At 39.8% G+C, this 19,295-nt stretch overlaps 1 protein-coding gene across 2 annotated transcripts in view; it reads right to left on the reverse strand.

Moving 5' to 3' along the window:
• The window catches only part of ZNHIT6 (zinc finger HIT-type containing 6), a 59,702-nt gene extending 54,629 nt beyond the window's left edge, over nt 1–5,073 (reverse strand). Inside the window, exons 1-3 of one of the 2 annotated variants that reach the window (XM_051999252.1) lie at nt 4,025–5,073; nt 1,904–3,964; nt 1,599–1,729 (exon numbers count right to left, since the gene is read on the reverse strand). In XM_051999252.1, the coding sequence (XP_051855212.1) occupies nt 1,599–1,729; nt 1,904–3,964; nt 4,025–5,071 (3,239 nt within the window). In that variant the 5' untranslated portion in view covers nt 5,072–5,073. Of the gene's footprint in view, nt 1–1,598; nt 1,730–1,903 lie in introns of both variants that reach the window. The other variant, XM_051999251.1, reaches the window with a different exon arrangement.
• Between the last annotated feature and the right edge of the window lie 14,222 nt (nt 5,074–19,295).

Below are 19,295 nucleotides of genomic sequence, written 5' to 3' on the forward strand. Positions count from 1 at the left end.
AAAACTATTGACCAAGAAGATTAGCTGTGGTAGCTGCCAGACTGGAAGCTAAATTAAGTAATAGTAACATTGCTTCTAATTTAGGAAAGATCAATACTTCCTTCTCTATTCTAATCCCTGACCAAATACTTTTCTAGGTTTTTGTGATGTTGACAGATGAGTTATCTAGGCTCTAGACAATAAGATTCCTTCCCCCATTTCCACCTCAAGAATCATTGCCTTTTTGTTTCCTGTTTCATTGCATGACAAGATCTCATTACTTCCAGTATTTGTGGACATCACAACTCTTCTACAACTTAGTCAATGGCCTCTGAAATTGCTGTAGCTACAGCATTTATCCTTGTGGCCAACCTAAGGAATAAGCCTCTCTCCAGATTGGTCAGGCTGGTCTTCAGTCAAGTCACACATGTCCACTATAGGGGCTGTGCAAATCATAAAAAATTCAGATTTGGGACTTTGTTTATCTATGCTGAAAGGGATTCTTACTCCAACATTCTCATAAAGATCATACAAATTTAATTGAAAACTTTCACTGAAGGGCAAGCTACCAGTTCCTCCAGAGGCAGACAGCCCATTTGTTAAAAGTTTTTCCTAAGATCAAGTCTAAGACTTTGCCTCTTTACTATTTTCATTAGTTGCTGCTGCTTATTCCATTTTCTAAGGCAGTGGTGTCAAATTCAAATAGAAATGTATCCTGTGAGATGCATACTGATTTAGAAAATCACAAACTGGCATCATTTATTTTATACTGTATTTTAAAATTTATTTTGTTAAACATTTTATCACTTTTTTTTTTTTTTTTTGGCAAAACAATTGGAGTTAAGTGATTTGGCTAGGGTCCCACACCCAGCAAAATTTAAGTGTCTGAGGTAGGATCTAAACTCTGGTCCTCCTGACTTCAAAGCCAGGGCTCTATCCACTGTGCCATCTAGCTACCCCTCCCAATTACAATTTAACCTGGTTCAGGTAACATAGGGATACCCTGCTGGGGCAGCAAGGGTAACACCCTTGCTCAAGGTGCAATGGGAGCAAGCTCTACTAATGATAAACTTGTGAAGAGGTTTCTTACAAGATATTAAATGTCTTTTCAGGACCATACAGCTAAGTATCTGAGGCTAGATTTGAACTTGGGGCTTCCTGACTCCAGGTTCAGGACTGGTATCTACTATAGTTGCTTGCCTTCTGAATTAAATAATAATCAAAGATGATAAATGTAAATAAAACCTATGTAGAAATGTAGGTACATTTTTATCTAAAATTAAGATAGGTCAAAACTACAGATTATTCACCTCTCTCCACAAGACAAAAATTAACAGAAGACAAATTTAATTACTTCATTTGGCTTCAATATCTCCAACCCCCAAGATCTACTCTGACTTACTTTCTAACCTGGTCCTCCAACATCACATTCCTGTTTTTTGCCAAATTTGCCACTGAGCCCAACTACCCAGTTGGAGCTTCATCAAGAACCCTAGGGGGCTTTTGATTCCAATTCTCTTCCTATCTATCCACCCCAAAGAATCTTCGATCAGCCTCTCTCCCTCTCCCCCCCGCCCCCATCATCATCCCCCTACCTCCCGATTTCATCGTCATCCTACCTTGACATGGCCAGCTTCCGCTTGCTGCCCACCTGAGGCCTTCTCGGTGGCTCCTGTTCCTCTGTCAGCTTTGTTCCAGTCATTTCTTCTTCCTTCACCTCTTGGTCACGTATCACTTTTTCCTTCACTTCCTGTACATACATCATTTTGTTCAGCTCTCATCCATTCAACTCTTTCCTCCCTCCTCCAAAACCCAATCAATTCTCCGACTCTAGAACCTCCTCCACTCTCCCTCTCCACCCTTCTCTTCTTTCATCTTCATTCCACCCACTTTTCTTCCTTATCCTCATCCTTATTCTACCTACCTCTTTCATCTCCATTCCATCCACTTCTGTCTTCAATTCCATTCCATTTTCCTTTTTCACTTCAAATTCATTCTCCTTCACATCCACTTCCTCCACCTCCATATTAACTTCCTCCTCCTCTTTCAACTCCATTTCTCCCACCATCTCCTCCTTGACATTCATCCCCGCTAATGTGATCTCCTCCTCTTCCCCAGTTTTCTCCCCTTCTATCATTTCTTCTTTTACTTCTAATCCCCCTAACATCTCTTCCTCTTTCACTTCTGTTTCACCCACCCCCTCCTCCTTCACACTCATTTCTTCTATCACTCCCTCCATTCCAATTTCTCCCACCATCCCCTCCCCTCCACTCAAAAGGGAGACACCCTCCTCCAACCAGCCTGGCATCTCCTTTTTCATTTGTAGTCTTCCCACCACCTCTTCCATCGCCTCCAGCCCATCTAAGAACTCCTCCTTTGTGTCTACTCCATCTACAAGTTCCTGCTCCCTGCCTTCTCCATCTACAAGTTCCTCCTCCCCATCTTCTCCATCTACAGGTTGCTGCTCCACATATTCACCATCTACAAGTTCCTGCTCCCCACCTTCTCCATCTACAAGTTGCTGCTCCCCATCTTCTCCATCTACAAGTTCCTGCTGCACATATTCTCCATCTACAAGTTCTTGCTCCACATATTCTCCGTCTACAAGTTGCTGCTCCACATATTCTCCATCTACAAGTTCCTGCTCCACATGTTCTCCATCTACAAGTTCCTGCTCCCCGATTTCTCCTTCTACAAGTTCCTCCTGCCCATCTTCCCCAGCTACAAGTTCCTCCTCTCCACCTTCCCCAGCTACAAGTTGCTGCTCCACATATTCTCCATCTACAAGTTCCTGCTCCACATAATCTCCATCTATAAGTTCCTGATCCACATATTCTCCATCTACAAGTTCCTGCTCCCCATTTTCTCCATCTACAAGTTCCTGCTCCACAAATTCTCCATCTACAAGTTCCTCCTGCCCATCTTCTCCATCTACAAGTTCTTCCTGATTGTCTTCCCCATCTACAAGTTCCTGCTCCACATATTCTCCATCTACAAGTTCTTGCTCCACATAGTCTCCATCTACAAGTTCCTGTTCCCCATCTTGTCCTTCTACAAGTTCCTGTTCCACATGTTCTCCATCTACAAATTCCTGCTCCTCATGTTCTCCTTCTACAAATTCCTGCTCCACATGTTCTCCATCTACAAATTCCTGCTCCCCATCTTCTACAAGTTCCTGTTCCACATGTTCTCCACCTACAAGTTCCTGCTCCCCATCTTCTCCACCTACAAGTTCCTGATCCACATGTTCTCCATCTACAAATTCCTGCTCTCCGTCTTCTCCTTCTACAAGTTCCTGCTCCACATATTCTCCATCTACAAGTTCCTGCTCCACATCTTCTCCATCTACAAATTCCTGCTCCCCGTCTTCTCCTTCTACAAATTCCTGCTCCCCATCTCCATTTATAAATTCCTGCTCCCCATCTTCTCCATCTACAAATTCCTGCTCATCTTCTCCATCTATAAATTCTTGCCCCGCATTTTCTCCTACAAGTTCCTGCTCCCCATCTCCATCTACAAATTCCTGCTCCCCGTCTTCTCCATCTATAAATTCTTGCTCCCCATCTTCTCCTTCTACAAGTTCCTGCTCCCCATCTACTCCTTCTACAAATTCCTGCTCCCCGTGTTCTCCATCTATAAATTCCTGTTCCCCATCTTCTCCATTTACAAGTTCATCCTCCCCATTTTCCCCATCTACAAGTTCCTGCTCCACATGTTCTCCACCTACAAGTTCCTGCTCCACATGTTCTCCACCTACAAGTTCCTGCTCCACATATTCTCCTTCTACAAGTTCCTGCTCCCCACCTTCTCCTTCTACAAGTTCCTGCTCTCCATCTACAAGTTCCTCCTCCACAACTTCTCCAACTACAAGTTCCTCCTCCCCATCTTCTCCATCTACAAGTTGCTGCTCCCCATTTTCTCCAACTACAAGTTCCTCCTCCCCATCTTCAAATTCCTCCTCCCCATCTCCTCCATCTACAAGTACCTGTTCCCCATCTTCTCCAACTACAAATTCCTCCTCCCCATCTCCTCCATCTACAAGTACCTGTTCCCCATCTTCTCCAACTACAAATTCCTCCTCCCCATCTACAAGTTCCTGTTCCTCATATTCTCCATCTACAAATTCCTCCTCTCCATATTCTTCATCTACAAGTTCCTGCCCCACATCTTCATGTACAAATTCCTGCTCCACATTTTCATCTATAAATTCCTGCTCCACATCATCTACAAATCCCTGCTCCACAAGTTCTTCATCTACAAGTTCCTGCTCCACATCTTCTCCATCTATAAGTTCCTCATCTTCTCCACCTACAAGTTCCTGCTCCACATCTTCTCCATCTACAAGTTCCTCTTCCATGTCTTCTCCATCTACAAGTTCCTCTTCCAAGTCTTCTCCACCTACAAATTCCTCTTCCATGCCTACTCCATCTACAAATTCCTCCTTCATCTCTACTCCATCTACAAGTTCTTCCTTCATGTCTATTCCATGTATATGTTCCTCATCCACGTCTTCACCATCTACAAGTTCCTCCTTTAAGTCTATTCCATCTAGAAGTTCCTCCTTCACCTCCACTCCCTCTGCAAATTCCTGCTTCATTTCTTGTTCATCCATCAATTCCTGCTTCACTTCTCGTTCATCCAACAATTCCTGCTTCACTTCTGTTCCATCCATCAATTCCTGCTTCACCTCTACTCCATCTAATATTTCTTGCTTCACGTCTACTTCGTCTATTAATTCCTCCTTCACCTCTACTCCATCTATTAATTCCTCCTTCACATCTATTCCGTCTATTAATTCCTCCTTCACGTCTACTCCGTCTATTAGTTCCTCCTTCACATCTACTCCGTCTATTAATTCTTCCTTCACCTCTACTCCATCAATTAATTCCTGCTTCACATCTACTCCATCCGTCAATTCCTGCTGCAGCTCTGGGGCCCCTGGGTTCACCTGAACCATCTCCTCGGGGTTATCCACCACTTCTACCTTGATCTGCAGCCCGTCCCACTCGAGCTTCGCCTCCACGCCCCCCGCCAACTCCAACTTCACCTCCAAGCCTCCCCCTTCGGGCTCCAGTTTCAGCTCCAGCCCCATCCCCTGGGCCCCCGGCCCGTCATCCCCGCCCCGCGCTTCAGCCATGTCTTCGCGTTCCCTCCCGCCCCGCCCCGCCCCGGCTTCTGCTCCCGCCTCGGGCCCCGCCCCCGCGCCTGCCACGCTAGGCCCCGCGCTGCTTCCCCTCAACCCGGGCGGCCTCCACCTTCCCGGAACCGCCAAGTGTCCCTAGTGCCTAGCCCTCGCAGCCGTGCTGCGGGAGAGTGACTGAGTGAAGAGCGAGCGACAGCCCCTAAACCGCGCGCCGCGAACCACGTGATGCCACGGGCCACGGGCCTCCACGCGTTCCAGCCGCCCGCCGTAAACCGCACTCACCGACCGAGCCGCGCTAGTCCCGCTTTACGACCTTTTCCCAGCACGAGAATGGCTGCACGCGCGGTTTCCTAGTCAACGGAAGGCTTCGCGACGGCGAGAACCACCTTGGGGGCGTGACTTTCTTCTCATTGGTGCTTCAGGAGTCTGGCTCCGCCCCAGGGTCCTGGGCTTTTTCTGTCCCTCAGACGCTTTGCTAGGACCTCTCCACGCACCCCGCGGCCTGTTCTGAATTTGTTGTACCTAGATTCTTAGCTTAGTACCTAGCAAGAACTAATTAAAATTAGAAACTGGCCCCTCCCCCGGATGCTGCCTTAGGCCTCTTCCTCTCCCTCCCCCAACTCGGACTGCTCCTGGAACCTCGGGCTCTGAAGAGTGGATTGCCGCCACTTCTTGCTCGGACCCAGGTCCCTTTGACCACTTCCGATCTGCATTCCCTATCCTTTCTAACCATCCCAGAAAACCGTCATCAAATCGAGTCACTGCAGCTCCTCCTGCGGGGGCGGGGGGAGGAGGAGCCTCCTCCTTTGTCCTAAAGTCACTGGTCTTGTCCCCTCCTCACCCACATCACATGTATCAGTCAACAAGTATGGAGCTGTTCAGGATCCTCCCCGATGGGATTTCTGGGGCAACCTAGATCCTCCAGGATGTAATGCTTTCTTTCCCTTCTGGGTCTGGAACTAGGACTGGGTCAGTTCCACCATCTCCTCCCCGCAATGCTGTCATTTTACTCCCCTAAAGCCCAGTACCTTCCAAACCAAAGTTCGCCCCACCCCTTCCCCTATACGGTTACGCTCCTCCAGTTAGGACTTAACCGGGTCTATCGGGGCTTTGCTTTAGTTTCTCAGTACTCAGCACGGTCCTTGGCACCTAGTAAGTGCTTAATTTAAGTGCCTTTTCATTCATTCATTATTCAGACCCTCCAGACAAATGCTGCACTTAATATTGAACTGCAAAGTGCCTGTTAAACATTTACACCTGAACCTTACACTATCTCAAACTTAAAACTTCCAAAGTAGAGCTCACGATCTCCTTCTCTGCTCTCACTTTAATTCCACCCTTTCTTGTAAATTTTCTTGTTTGGAATTTCTGTTCAGGATGGCACAATCCTTCTAGTCAAGGGAGCTTCAGAACTCCTCCCATTCCTACTCTCCCTTTATCCAATAAGCCGCCAAACTTTATCCATTCCATTCTCTCCCTTCACATCCAGACCCTTTTCACAACTCACAAACCATCACTCTAGTTCAGACCTTCATCACTTTTCATCTGGACTATAAAGACTTCCTACTGGTCTTCCTGTTTCCTATTTCCTCCCACCCTAATCTATCAGCCACGCAGCTACCCGAAAATACTTTTGCTAGAGCACAGATTATTCAACAGTTCTCAGTGGCTTTCTGCTGTCTAGAGATCATTTGAAACCCTGCACCATCTGCTTGTCTGTTTTTCCAGACTTATTTATTATTGCTCTTCACATACTCTATATTCAACCAATTGTTACTCAGTCATTTTCAGTCATGTCTGATTGTTCGTGCCCTCTTTGGGGGGTTTCTTGGTAGAGATACTGGAGTAGTTTGCCATTTCCTTTTGCAGCTCATTTTACAGGTCAGGAAATCAAGGCAGACTGGGTTAAGTGACTTGCCCACAGCTTAGTTAAGTGTCTGAGGGCAGATTTGAATTTAGGAAGATGATTCTCCTCCTCTATCCACTATGACTTAGCTGTTCATATGCCAGCCAAAATGTTACCCAAACTCTATATTCCAATTCTATGCTTTTACATAGGTAGTGGCAGAGCACTCTGAGCTCACGATCAGCCACAGTGGGACCCACTTGACTCAAACATACTGATGTCATTTTGGTTCTCTTACAGAACGAAGGAAAACAACACGCAACCCTTAGGCATGAAATGCATCCTTTCCTGAGCTCAACTTGCTAGCCTTCTTGGCTTCAGTCAATGTCCAGCTCAGATATCACCTCCAAAGAGCTCAGGTAGTGAGGAGGTCTTGGGGTAGCCAGCTGGGCTTTAGCAGAGAAAGCCTGAATCACTGTAAACAATAAGGAAGCCTGGCTACTCCCCAAGCAGGGAGGAGCATTGTTAGCATCATTTCAGCTCGGAGAGAAACTTTTGTTCCTAAGTAGACCTTTTGGTTTAAGTGGATTTTTGATTACAGCCGCAACTCAGGTGAATGGATTTGGTAGAAATCATAACTCCACAGTTACTGTATCCAATCAGAAAATCAAGTTATGATGTCAAATCCCCAAGATTATATTTCCCCTATAAAAAGATGTCACCAATTCACTAAAGTCCAGTCAATGGCATATTCCTGCCATATGGCATCTTTTTCCATGTTATAGCTAACTCCTTTGGGGGTTAAGCTAACTTCTTTTGGAATTTAGCTCAGTCTTAGAAACATAATAAAATCTGAAATTTTTGCCTATAAATTCTTTTGAAACTCCTGTGATACCAGCCCATAACCCCAATATAATTTTGGGGTCCAACACCCAGAACATCAACAGTACCACTACCTAATTTTCCTCCTACAAAATCCCTCACTAATTGTTCTTTTCCTCCTCAAATCACCTAAAAGGTTAAAAGCTTTTTGAAGGCATTTTTTGGTATGTTAGTAGCTCCTAGTATTATACAATAGTTGGCTTTTAATAAGTATTTATTGAATTGAATTAAATTGAATCATTGTGTATTTTTGGTCATGTCTCCAGTTCTTAAATTAATCACAACTTTGGTTTCTAAGATTTGTGTCTTTTTTTTTTTAATTATCATCTGGGAATTTCTTTGTATCTGAAGCCATTTGGCATGAAGAACAATTAATAGATGATGGTTGTTCTACTGAAAAGAACCATGAGGAATGGAGTGTCAGGTATGCTGTAATCCTTGGCTAGTGGAACAAGATGGACATCTCTAGGAAGGAGCTGAATTAGCTTAGTTGTCCTTGTTACATCACTAACCTTGATCCTTCTCTTGTTCTGGCTACATACATTTAATTCTTAAATGGCTCACAAGTATTTCATTTCATTCCAATATCAAACACAAACTTGACTAAGACAGGTCTAGCTAAAAATAGAAAGGAAGGACAAATATAGAAATGATTGCTAGTGTGGAAATGATAGACATGAATGTGTAGACAAGTAGGGAAAGAGCCAATACATAGAGAGAAATGGAAGATTAGAGAAAGTAGAGATGGTGGTAGATGGCCTCAATTTTTTTAGGGACACATGAATTGAGATCCTCAGTTTAGAGAATAGGGGTAGTTTGCTACAGGAAGCTAGAAGAGAAAGGAGAAAGTTTGAAATCGCCACTGTGGTGAATAGGAGAGAAAATCAAAAAGAAAAGAGTAAGAAGTATTGTCTTCTAGAAATGAGGATATTATTGAGATTAAATAACATGAATTTGTTTTTTATAGTTTCATAGCTTCTTCAATTTTGTTCAGCAGGTCTAGAGAAAATTATGAAATGCAAAATAGTTAACTTTGATTACATTAAATTAAAAAGTTTTTACACAAACAAAATTAAAAGGGAAGTACAAAATTGGAGAAAAAAATTTTACAGCCAGTGCTTCTGATAAAGGCCTCATTTCTAAAATATATAAAGAACTCTGTTAAATTTATAAGACTACAGATCATTCCCCAATTGAGAAATAGTGAAAGGATATGAACAGACAATTTTCAGATGATGAAATTAAAGCCATCAATAATCATCTGAAAAAAATGCTCGAAATCACTGTTGATTAGAGAAATTCAAATTAAACAATTCTGAAATAACACCCCACTTCTCAGATTGATTAAGATGACAGGAAAAGATGATAAATGTTAGATGGGTTGTGGGAAAACTACGACATGCGTTCTTTGGTGGAGTTGTGAACTGATCCAATCATTCTGGAGAGCAATTTGGAACTATCTCCAAAGAGTATGAGTAATTCAAGATCAGGGATTGACATGGTGTGATTAGTAGTAGGAATGGTGTAGAGTTAAATTGTTTCACCAAGGAGTTGTGGGTGAGATTGGAGAAGGATGAAGAGTGCAGCCATAGCAGAGGTGATAGTCAAGGAAATGTAGTGACTAGAGATGAAGATGGAAAATAGGTTTAGAAGTACTAAAACCTAAATGAAAATGGAATGGCAAAAGATTATAATCTGTTTAAGATCCAGCTTATTTTCCATTTGTATTGTCTTTGCTAGCTATAAATACTGATGATTAGATTCTATGAGATTGTTCTCCACTTACTAATGCTTTATTCTCCTCTACCTCTCCTCTATAATCTTTGATAGAATTAATTACCCCTTTCCCCCTTATTTTTCTAGGATTTGAGGACACTGCTCTGATGGTTCTCTATCTACCTATCAGACTACTCCTTCTCTGTCTCCTTTTCTGGACTCTTATCCAGATCATGAGTTAATTGTGTCTCACCAAGTTCTGTCCTGGTTCCTCTTTTTAAAATTTTTTTCCCCTCTATACAACTTTACTTGGTGAGCTTATTAGCTACCATTACATCTCTATGTTGATGATTCTCAAGTCTATTGTACCCCAAACTCTCAGCTGACTTCTGGTCTCCCATCTTTAACAGCCTTTCAGATATCTCCAATTGGATGTCTAGTAGTCATGTTAAATTTAACATATCCAAAATCTTACTCAATATTCTTCATTTGTTTCAAGAATGTCACAGCCATGCCAGCTTCCCTTTTAGTCTCTTACTCACTGGCATCCCTGCCCTTTTTACCAGTGTATTCCACCTATCTCTCTTAACAATGAAAACACATTCTAATTATTCCACATAGTTTTTCTTACCTTGACTGTCTTTCCAATCACTTCTTTATCCTTCTTGATTCTATTTCTTCAAGTTCTACTCCCAAACTTTTGGGATGTTCCTGAATTCTCCTTAATCCTGAGATATCTTTGAAGCCTGAGAGCTTGTCTTCTTGGAAGTCTCAGTAGACCTCTTCTGGTCTTGACCCTCATCAATCAGCTTGGAAGCTCAGCACATTTGAAGCAATAGAACTGTGGACTTCTCTCTGGTTTGGAAATCCTGGTTACTCCTCTGCAGGTTTCAGACTGGGCTACAAAATGAAACCAAGAACCTTCTCTGATCCTGGGGTCAGAACCACGCAGATACTATTTTTATCTGAATTTTTTCCAAACTCAGTACTAAGACTTGGAATTACTTCTTCCCCTTGGAAAGCACTACTGGTACATCCAGAACTAAATACTGACAAAAAAAGTTGGCACTTGATACTTGTTCCCACATTTTACATGAGGTCACAATGTCCAGTAGGGATCTGGGACCTGATCTTGTTTTGGTGCCAAGCCCTGGTCCAATTTGGGTCTCTCGGTACAGATCCCACTCTTACTGTCCTAAGACCTCTCTCCTTATCTCTCTGAACCTATGTGGGCTGGAAAAATGACTCACTGTGACTTTTCCCAAATTTCTCCCTCAGGATTTAATTTGGTGATTTTTTGATCTGACAATAATATGGCTTAGTGGATAGAGTACTGGGGCTGGAATTAGAAAGACTTCTGTTTAAATCCTGTGTCAGATACTTCCCTAGATGGGTGCCCTTCCTTTGGTTCAGTTTCCTCATCTGCAAAATGATGATCATAATAGTACCTACCTCTTTGGCTTGTTGTGAGGATCAAATGAGATAATATTTGTAGATAATATTTGTAAAGCACCTACCATAGTGCCTGGCACACAAGTAAAGGTTACATAAATATTAGCTATTATTATTATTATTAGTTTGGAGAAATTTTATTGCAAGTGAGGGAATTCTCTGTACTACTTCAGTCACCTTGATATGCTTGCTCTTTTCTTAAATTATTTTATCTGACTTCTAAATAACTTTGGAGCTCTCACAATGTTGCTTTTACAATTGTTACCCTCTCTTCTGGGGATTTTTCCTTACTTTAAAAAAAAAATCAATATAATTTAGTTCTTGTTTTGCAGTTTCCTATTTGTTTACTCAATTCTTTCAAACTCTTTGGTGGTTTTTCCATGAGGTTTTCCCTGCCATGAATTATTTTTCTGCTTTTTTCCTGTTGTTGTTCTTTTACTTTATATAGCTTATTTCTCACTGCTTTGAAGTGATGATGGGATCTGGACTTAACCACAACATCTTATTTAGCCATCTTGCCAAAAGTCTCCTTTGAATTAGTTTTTTTGGCTGCCATCATGTGCCTTTGGCTCATATCAAGCTAGCAGACACTCAGAACTTTCTTAAAAGAATGGCTCTCTAATCATACATTTCTTGTTTTCTGCTCAATGGAGATGGAGTGGCAATGAATAGAAACCACAATGAACTCACCATTTTGACTGTTTGACTCAAGGGAAAGAAGTATAATGTAAGGATGGAAAGACATGGTCTTTGGAATCATACAAATGGGGAGAATCCCAGTTCTGTGCATTCCTAAATGTATAACTTCTATGGACCTCAGTTATCTCAGATATAAAATGAGTTAGATAACATGATTTTTAAAATCCATTCCAGTTCTAAATTCTATGATCCCACAAATGAAAGAAAAGGCATTTACTAATAAGTTGCTTTGGACAAAGTACTGTGTGATATGCTGGAGATATTAAAAAACAAGCAAGATAATCTTTCTCAAGAAGGGATGTAGGGAGATTATATAGAACAGAATTCAGATTCAGGATATACCCCTTAAGAGAGCGGATGATAAGATTTAGTAATATAAAGGATGAAGTCACAGAGCAAAGGGTAAAGTTCTGGAACACTTGTGGAAGGCTGTAGCAATGTAGTTGGCAAGTAATTGGCAAGTGAGGTTGATGTGAAAAAACATCTTCTTGAATATCATTCTAATTGATAAAATTATATGTTTCTAATATTGAACCACTACACAATGCAATATAACATATTTTTCAATCTGAAGAAGACTATATTTGAACCTTTCACCACCAGTATTATATTTTCCACCATGGCTTATTCTAACGGTCAAATCAGAAACTGTGGAAAACACCCAGGATGATATAAAATCTGAATTTCCTATGCAGTGTTTGCATTTGTTTCTCCATCTTGTTTTGACAACATAGGAGGAAAAAACATTAATACCCATCTAAAAATGAAGCTGTAAGTAATTGCATTCCCTTTGACCATATGAAAAAAATATACTCTTATCACAATATAGTAAATGTGTAATTTTAAGACTATTTATCACTTTTATTTGAAAAACTTTATGTTCTAATTTTAGTTTGTTGACTATCCACATTAACAATAAATGTTGGGAAACATTAATATTCCCATTGATTGTCAAATTGACAGAGGTGCAAGAAATTTTTACTCTTGTATTGATAGAAATCCATTTTTGCTTCATTCATAAAGGAAATTCTTCACAAAACTGATCTCTTAGAGTTTACTTTTATAAAAAGAAAAAAAAAAAAGGGACATCTTTTTCTTACATGCCGGATATGAACCAGTACAAATGTGTACACCCAACAAAATAAATTTTAATGGATTGTTACTGGAATTATTTTTTATACTTTTGAGTAGACTTGAGGGCCCCACCAGGGTGCCAGCTTAATTTGGCCATAAATTTCTGCCCCCTTGAGGTATTAGTAATGGCGCCGTTTTTCTACTACCACCCTGAGTCACATAAGAGCTTTGAATCCAAAGCACACAGATTGCATAACTATGTACCCGGCTCTAGGTGACAACAACTTCATCACACCTATTTAGAGCCAACTACCTATAAGGTCAGGGGGAAAAAGTTACACTTGGTTCTTTCACAGAAATGCGCTACATTGCACATTAAACATGCACTTGTTTCTTATTTGCAAATGCTGAACATTGTGGGTCTGGAGTGGGAGAGAGAGACTTGGACATTCATGCCAGGATAAGGAAAGGACATCAAGATCTGCCATTTTATTATACTTTTTCAGTGGCATTAGTGATCGCTCTGGTCTTTGACTTCTTACATTCCCTGGGTGCTCATACTCACGGAAAAAATATTTTGCCTCCTACGAGAGAAACTAAATTTTTGTGATTCAGTCTAAGGAATTCTTTGCTCTCAGTTGTTAGACTCCATAAATATTATAGTATAAATTCAGATTTAGTTTATCTACCTTCTCCCTCCCACTTCCTTTTTATAGATAAGAAAATTGAATCCCAAATTTGGAAATTAAATTACCCAAGAGATACACCAGTTTGGATTCAGATCCAGATTTATTGGCTCTAAAGCAGCTCTGTTTCATCAAAAAAACTATTCTGTTGACTATCTTTACTTATAAACATATTAGATTTCATAATTTAGCAGTGGAAGCACCCAGACATTTGCTGGAGATAAGATAGGAGCCACATTTGAGTAATGAATAAATGATTAATAAGGTGTGGTATGTTAATTTGGAATGGTATAAGAAAGGTAATCATCTATCTGGGTGGTGAGTAATGAACTGGTAGCACTGATAAGAAAGTAAATTGAACCTGGAGTCTTATAAATCTAATCAAAAGATATTTAAATTTAAAAGGAGAAAACTTTTCATATCTATCCATCAAGATAAATATATCTGGGAGCAGCTACAAAGAAAAATAGATGGCAAGATTCCCAAGCATTCATAGAAAATAGAATGGGACTGGCCTTATGAGCAAGTATCAAATGCTACTGATGCAATTCTTCAGGTACCAGAGGTTGGGTATATATAATAAAAGTGCCTCACAGATATTTAAAGTATGCATAGACATTTTATATAACCGATTCTAGTCTGCTATACATGTAGCAGATAGTGGTTTCTTTGATTGACAGAAGTAGTAGAGACAGAACTTAGGAGACCTTTTTTGACCTAGTTTTCTCTTCTTGGTTCTGTCCCTTCATTTAACATGACATCCAGTGAAAGGCATTGGATCCTTTCTTTCTGAGGTGAAATATGAGTCCATCAATAAAAACTTCAGTGTTTTGATTTAGCGGGGTTTTTTGTTTGTTTGTTTTGTTTGTGATGAAGGACATTAATCTAGCTTCTATGACTTTGTGAGTTTTTAAAGAGTTTTTTAAAGTTTTTAAAGGAGCTCCTCAAAGCCTGGGAGTCAAGTCTATTCTGGATCTATAGCCGATCCATGATGAATGTAACCTTTGGGATTCATCATAATGTTAACTTAGATGAGGACTTATCCCCAGTAATACTTCATTTACAGATGAATTTTGGGGTACCAATGTTATGTAGAATATGCATTTAGTCAGAGTTCATCATCCCCAGAGGCTAAGATGATATAGGGGAGAGTATGTCCCTAACGGGGTATGTTTACATTTCTGTTCTTGCTATATTTTTGAAGTAAATATCCCTTTGTAAAAACGAATTTTTAACTAACTAGAACCTGCCCACTAGATATTGGTAGTTAACAGTGAATGTGGGATACTATATTGGAATTGGGGCTAGACACACTGATCTTAAGAGAGAGACAGGCCAGGACCTCAGGAGTATCTCTAGAATCCTAAAGTGAAGATGTAGACAGTTTCTCTCTATGGGAGTAAATTCAGAGCATCCTTATGACAGGCAAATTTGGAGATAAGGTCCATAATAAAGTTTTGACATTAGATGTCTATACAAAAATGCATCACAACAAGCAAAATGAACTGGAAATCCTGCTGAAAATGGAAAATTTAATCTCACTGATAAAGATGAGACTTGGTAAGAAAAGATATTACTGAAATATGGCTTTAGAAAGGTTTATCTTATTCAAAAGTACATGGAAGGTACAAAGGGATGGGTGAGGAGAGTTACCTTAAGATACTCAAATGAAGATACCCAGGAATCAGTTGGAAGGAAGTAAAGTGGAGGAATAAACAAGAGGAAACTCTATTCTGGATTATATTATTAGCAATAAGGGGAATTATTTATAGAAATATAAATGAGGGGATCTTTGGGTGGGGATGTAGGAAATGACCGCTTAAAATTTTTTATGAGGAAGAAAAAGGATGTTGGGTATAGTCTGACATATACCCTGGGTTTTGGGAAAGCATAATTCAGAGAAAAGATAAATATCTGCTTTATATGAAAATTCTAAAAGGAAGGTGATCCTAGGAGGGAGAAAAAGGTCTCAAGAATGAAATTGTGACAATACAAAGAAGGGCAGAGAAGTTAGATACCAATGTCTTGAGATGCAGGCATGGAAAATTCATCAACCAAATTGGAATTAGGGAACATCATTTCCTAGCTGTGAGACCCTAGGCAAGTCACTTAACTACAATTGTCTCAGAAAAAAAAGAAAGAAAGAAAGAAAGAAAGAAAGAAAGAAAGAAAGAAAGAAAGAAAGAAAGAAAGAAAAAGAAAGAAAGAAAGAAAGAAGGAAAGAAGGAAAGAAAAAGAATGTTGAGTTCAGAATCAGATCACAAAAGAAAAAATGAGAAATAAAATGCATGCAAACAACAAAAAAAGTTAAAATACTATCAGTTCCCACTGTTCTCTCTCTGGTTGCAGGGGCTCTCTCCATCACAAAACCATTGGAACTGGCCTGAATCATCTCATTGTTGAAGAGAGCCACATTCATCAGAATTGATCATTGTATAATTTTGTTGTTGCTGTATATAATGATCTTCTGGTTCTGCTCATTTCACTCAGCATCAGTTCACGTAAGTCTCTCCAGGCTTCTCTGAAATCATCCTGCTGACTGTTTTTTACAGAACAGTAATAGGGAATTAGCTTTTTAGTAGAAATGTCTATTGGGTGTCTATTCTCATGATCTAAGGCAAATCTTAAACCGGGTTTTGACTCCATATGGGATTGTATAACTGAATGTGGGAGTTAAGAAATTATGATTTACTATCAATAAATCTTTGATTAGTATACCTAGTTTATATACTTGAATCACATAAAAATTTCTTGAGTGAAAAGGGGTTACAAGTAGAAAAAGTTTAAAAAGCCTGACTTACGATATGATAACTTGGGTGTCTGGTATATACTGAAAGAACTCAACCTGAGCTTTTCACACAGTCAGTTATTCAGCAAGAATTTACTAAGGGCCCACTGTGTGCCAGGTATTGTAATGAGTGCCTGACATACAAATAAAAGCAAAACAGTTTCTGATCTCAAGGAGCTCATAGTCGACTAGGGAAGACAATATGCTGTCAGTTAAAAACAAACAAGATGTAGGTAGGATAAATTGAGGATAATGCCAGAATTTAAGGCCTTAAAAGGAATTAGGAAAATGAACTGGGGTGGGGAGGCTGACATGAAAAATTTCTGAGGGGTAGAAGGACTGAGGATCAAGGTGAGAACAAAGGAAAAGTATTGGAAGAATGCTGTATATTGAAAGACTGTGTGATGGAAGGCTGTGGTCAGAGAGAAGAATGTTAGAATTCTTGAATAGGAGATGGAATATTTGTGTATGTCGATGAAATCCAGGTTGTGGCTGAAGTGGAGTGAAGAAGTCAGAAGAGTTGATTTTGAGAAACTATGAGATTGTGATCTTTGAGAAGATATCACACAATAATGGAGCAGCTATGTGGTCACTATGGATAAAGTCCCAGGTGTTGATTCAGGAAGATTCATCTCCCTAAGTTCAAATCAGAGAAAACAAACAAAAATTTGGAAATGAACCATACCACTTGTAGAACAGGGCAATAGAAAAGAAGAGAGAAACTGAACATACAATAAATTCATCATCATTTCAGAAGTTTCTCCAAGTAACAACAAATCAATCATTCCCTATTGGATTCTTTATAAACCAAGTAGTAAGTCAGGAAAAGATAAAAAAAAAAAGCTGCAAGTGCTATAAAGCTTAAAATAGTATCCAACTTTTGTTCTGTGCAAAACCATCAATCCAAGTCATGGAAAATGACATTAAAATTCTCTTTAGAATTTGGATTTTTATAGCCCTTCACACGATCATCTGTAGCAAAACTGGCATCATCAAAATTCACTTCCAAACAAAGATGATTATCTTATCATCCCAGCTAATTGCCTTATGGTACCACTAACAATATATACTTGCTTTTTTTTTGCTCTTTCTTCTACAGGTCTCCTTGTCCCTGATCTCTGGTCTACCATCTCCATGATTGCATTCATTGTTCAATAGTTGAAATGTTTGCCTACTTTCTTCAGCTTTACCTCCAAAACTTAGTATAGTGTCCAGAATACAATAAGCATTTACAATAAGAGCATAAATGCTCTATACATAATACATATATCCTGGTATATATATATGTATGTCAACCTTGCATCTCATATTTAGGATTCACTTTTGAGCTACTTGTTGAAGTGAAGGAACAGTTGGCCTTAATCACTGTTGGAAAACCCAGTGAAAATCACCTCTTGATTTCTGGTGGCTTTGATCAGTAACAGTAATAATATTTGCTGTAAGCTAACCTCCCTTCTGTAAGGAAACTGCTCCCAGTTTGTCTAAATATATTTATGGTCTAAAATAATTATGAAACTGTCTGTATGGTTACCTCCTTTTTCCTGCATTCCCACCGATTATCTTTCTACCTGATAACAGTTCCTGTCAGCTGAACGGCACATGGCCTCCCATGAATGTTCCTCCTTCTCTATTTGATTCCCACTTCTTCTGTTCTGATCACTCCTTTGAAAGGTTGAAAAGTTGCTACAAAATGCTGCTTATTATGTGTTGTCTTCCCCATTAGAATATAAGGTGCTTGGGAACGAGGACCACCTTTCAGTTTTTATATTCTTGCATTTAGTATAGTGTCTAGGACCTAGCAAGGGCTTAATAAATGCTTATTGACTTATTGGCTTATTATCGGTGCTACCTTTGTAAGGAGACATCTAGGTGGTTTAATGTGAGGTCTGGAGTTAGGAAGACGACTTCAAATTCTGCCTCAGACACTTATTAGATGTATGATTCTGCCTTAATCCACTGGAGAAAGAAATGGCGAACCATTCCAGTATATCTGTCAAGAAAACCCCATGGACAGTATGATATTACAAGTTCAACTTAAAACAAGATTAATCCTTTCTTTGGAGAGTCACTTTCTAGAGTTTATTTTAAAATAAGCCTGTCATTTTCTTTTCATTCTGTTTCTGAAGTTATTTGATTACCAGCCCGTGAATCCAACTGGTTGGAGAATATCCCCATGCTCCCTTGGAACTGAGATTGAAAATTGCCCCCTTTTCTCCCCATTATTTCTCTGTTTAGTGAGATTAGTGACTTCATTGGTCATACTCTTGTTTGTGCAAAGACTAAGAATAGATGTTGTATTTCTGCCAATCATATACCACAGCACAACAGACCTTTTTAGTTGAATATATCTTCTCCAGGTATTTTATTACTAATAGATCATTAATTCAGGTATTCGGGCTGCTGATAAAGATGGAATCCCCTCCATACTTCAGCAGATTATTTCATGAGTCGTTGTAGCCATAATGCATCACCTGATGGCCAGCTTTTCCGTGATGAGCCTTCCAGTCTTGGCTAGGATGATTGGTCCTTTGATGACAGGCTTATTGGCGAGCTTTTACTTGAAAGCTTTTTAGCTTAGTAGGATTTGTCATAGCTTGGGTTCTCATGGCATAGTTTTTGGGAACTGAAGATCATCTCCATGCTAAAATGAGGTATCAGAGATGGTCAGTGGGCTTGGAATACATACTCAGGAAAGGACATGGTAACAAAGTAAGAAAACACCCCATCAACAAAACTGTTTGAAGAACATTTTTATTATATTTGGGCAAATGTGACTTGCTGTGGCCAAACATATGTTAATAACATCAGAACACATTTTCCCAAATACAGAAAAGGATGATCTTTTTCTTGTTCTCCAAATGAATGTTTTTCTGGCAACGAGGAAAGGTAGTGAGCTTTGTAAACCTGTTTTGAATAGTAAAAGCCCATCTTTTCTGAAACATTGCTTTAAAGCCTGGAAAAGTGAATTCTTTTAGGCTCAAAAGGAACAAAAAGTGAAACAGACTCAAAGAATGGCACAAAAACATGGAA

This window comes from Antechinus flavipes, chromosome 4 (genome assembly GCF_016432865.1).
Source record: "Antechinus flavipes isolate AdamAnt ecotype Samford, QLD, Australia chromosome 4, AdamAnt_v2, whole genome shotgun sequence".
Lineage (NCBI taxonomy): Eukaryota > Metazoa > Chordata > Mammalia > Dasyuromorphia > Dasyuridae > Antechinus > Antechinus flavipes.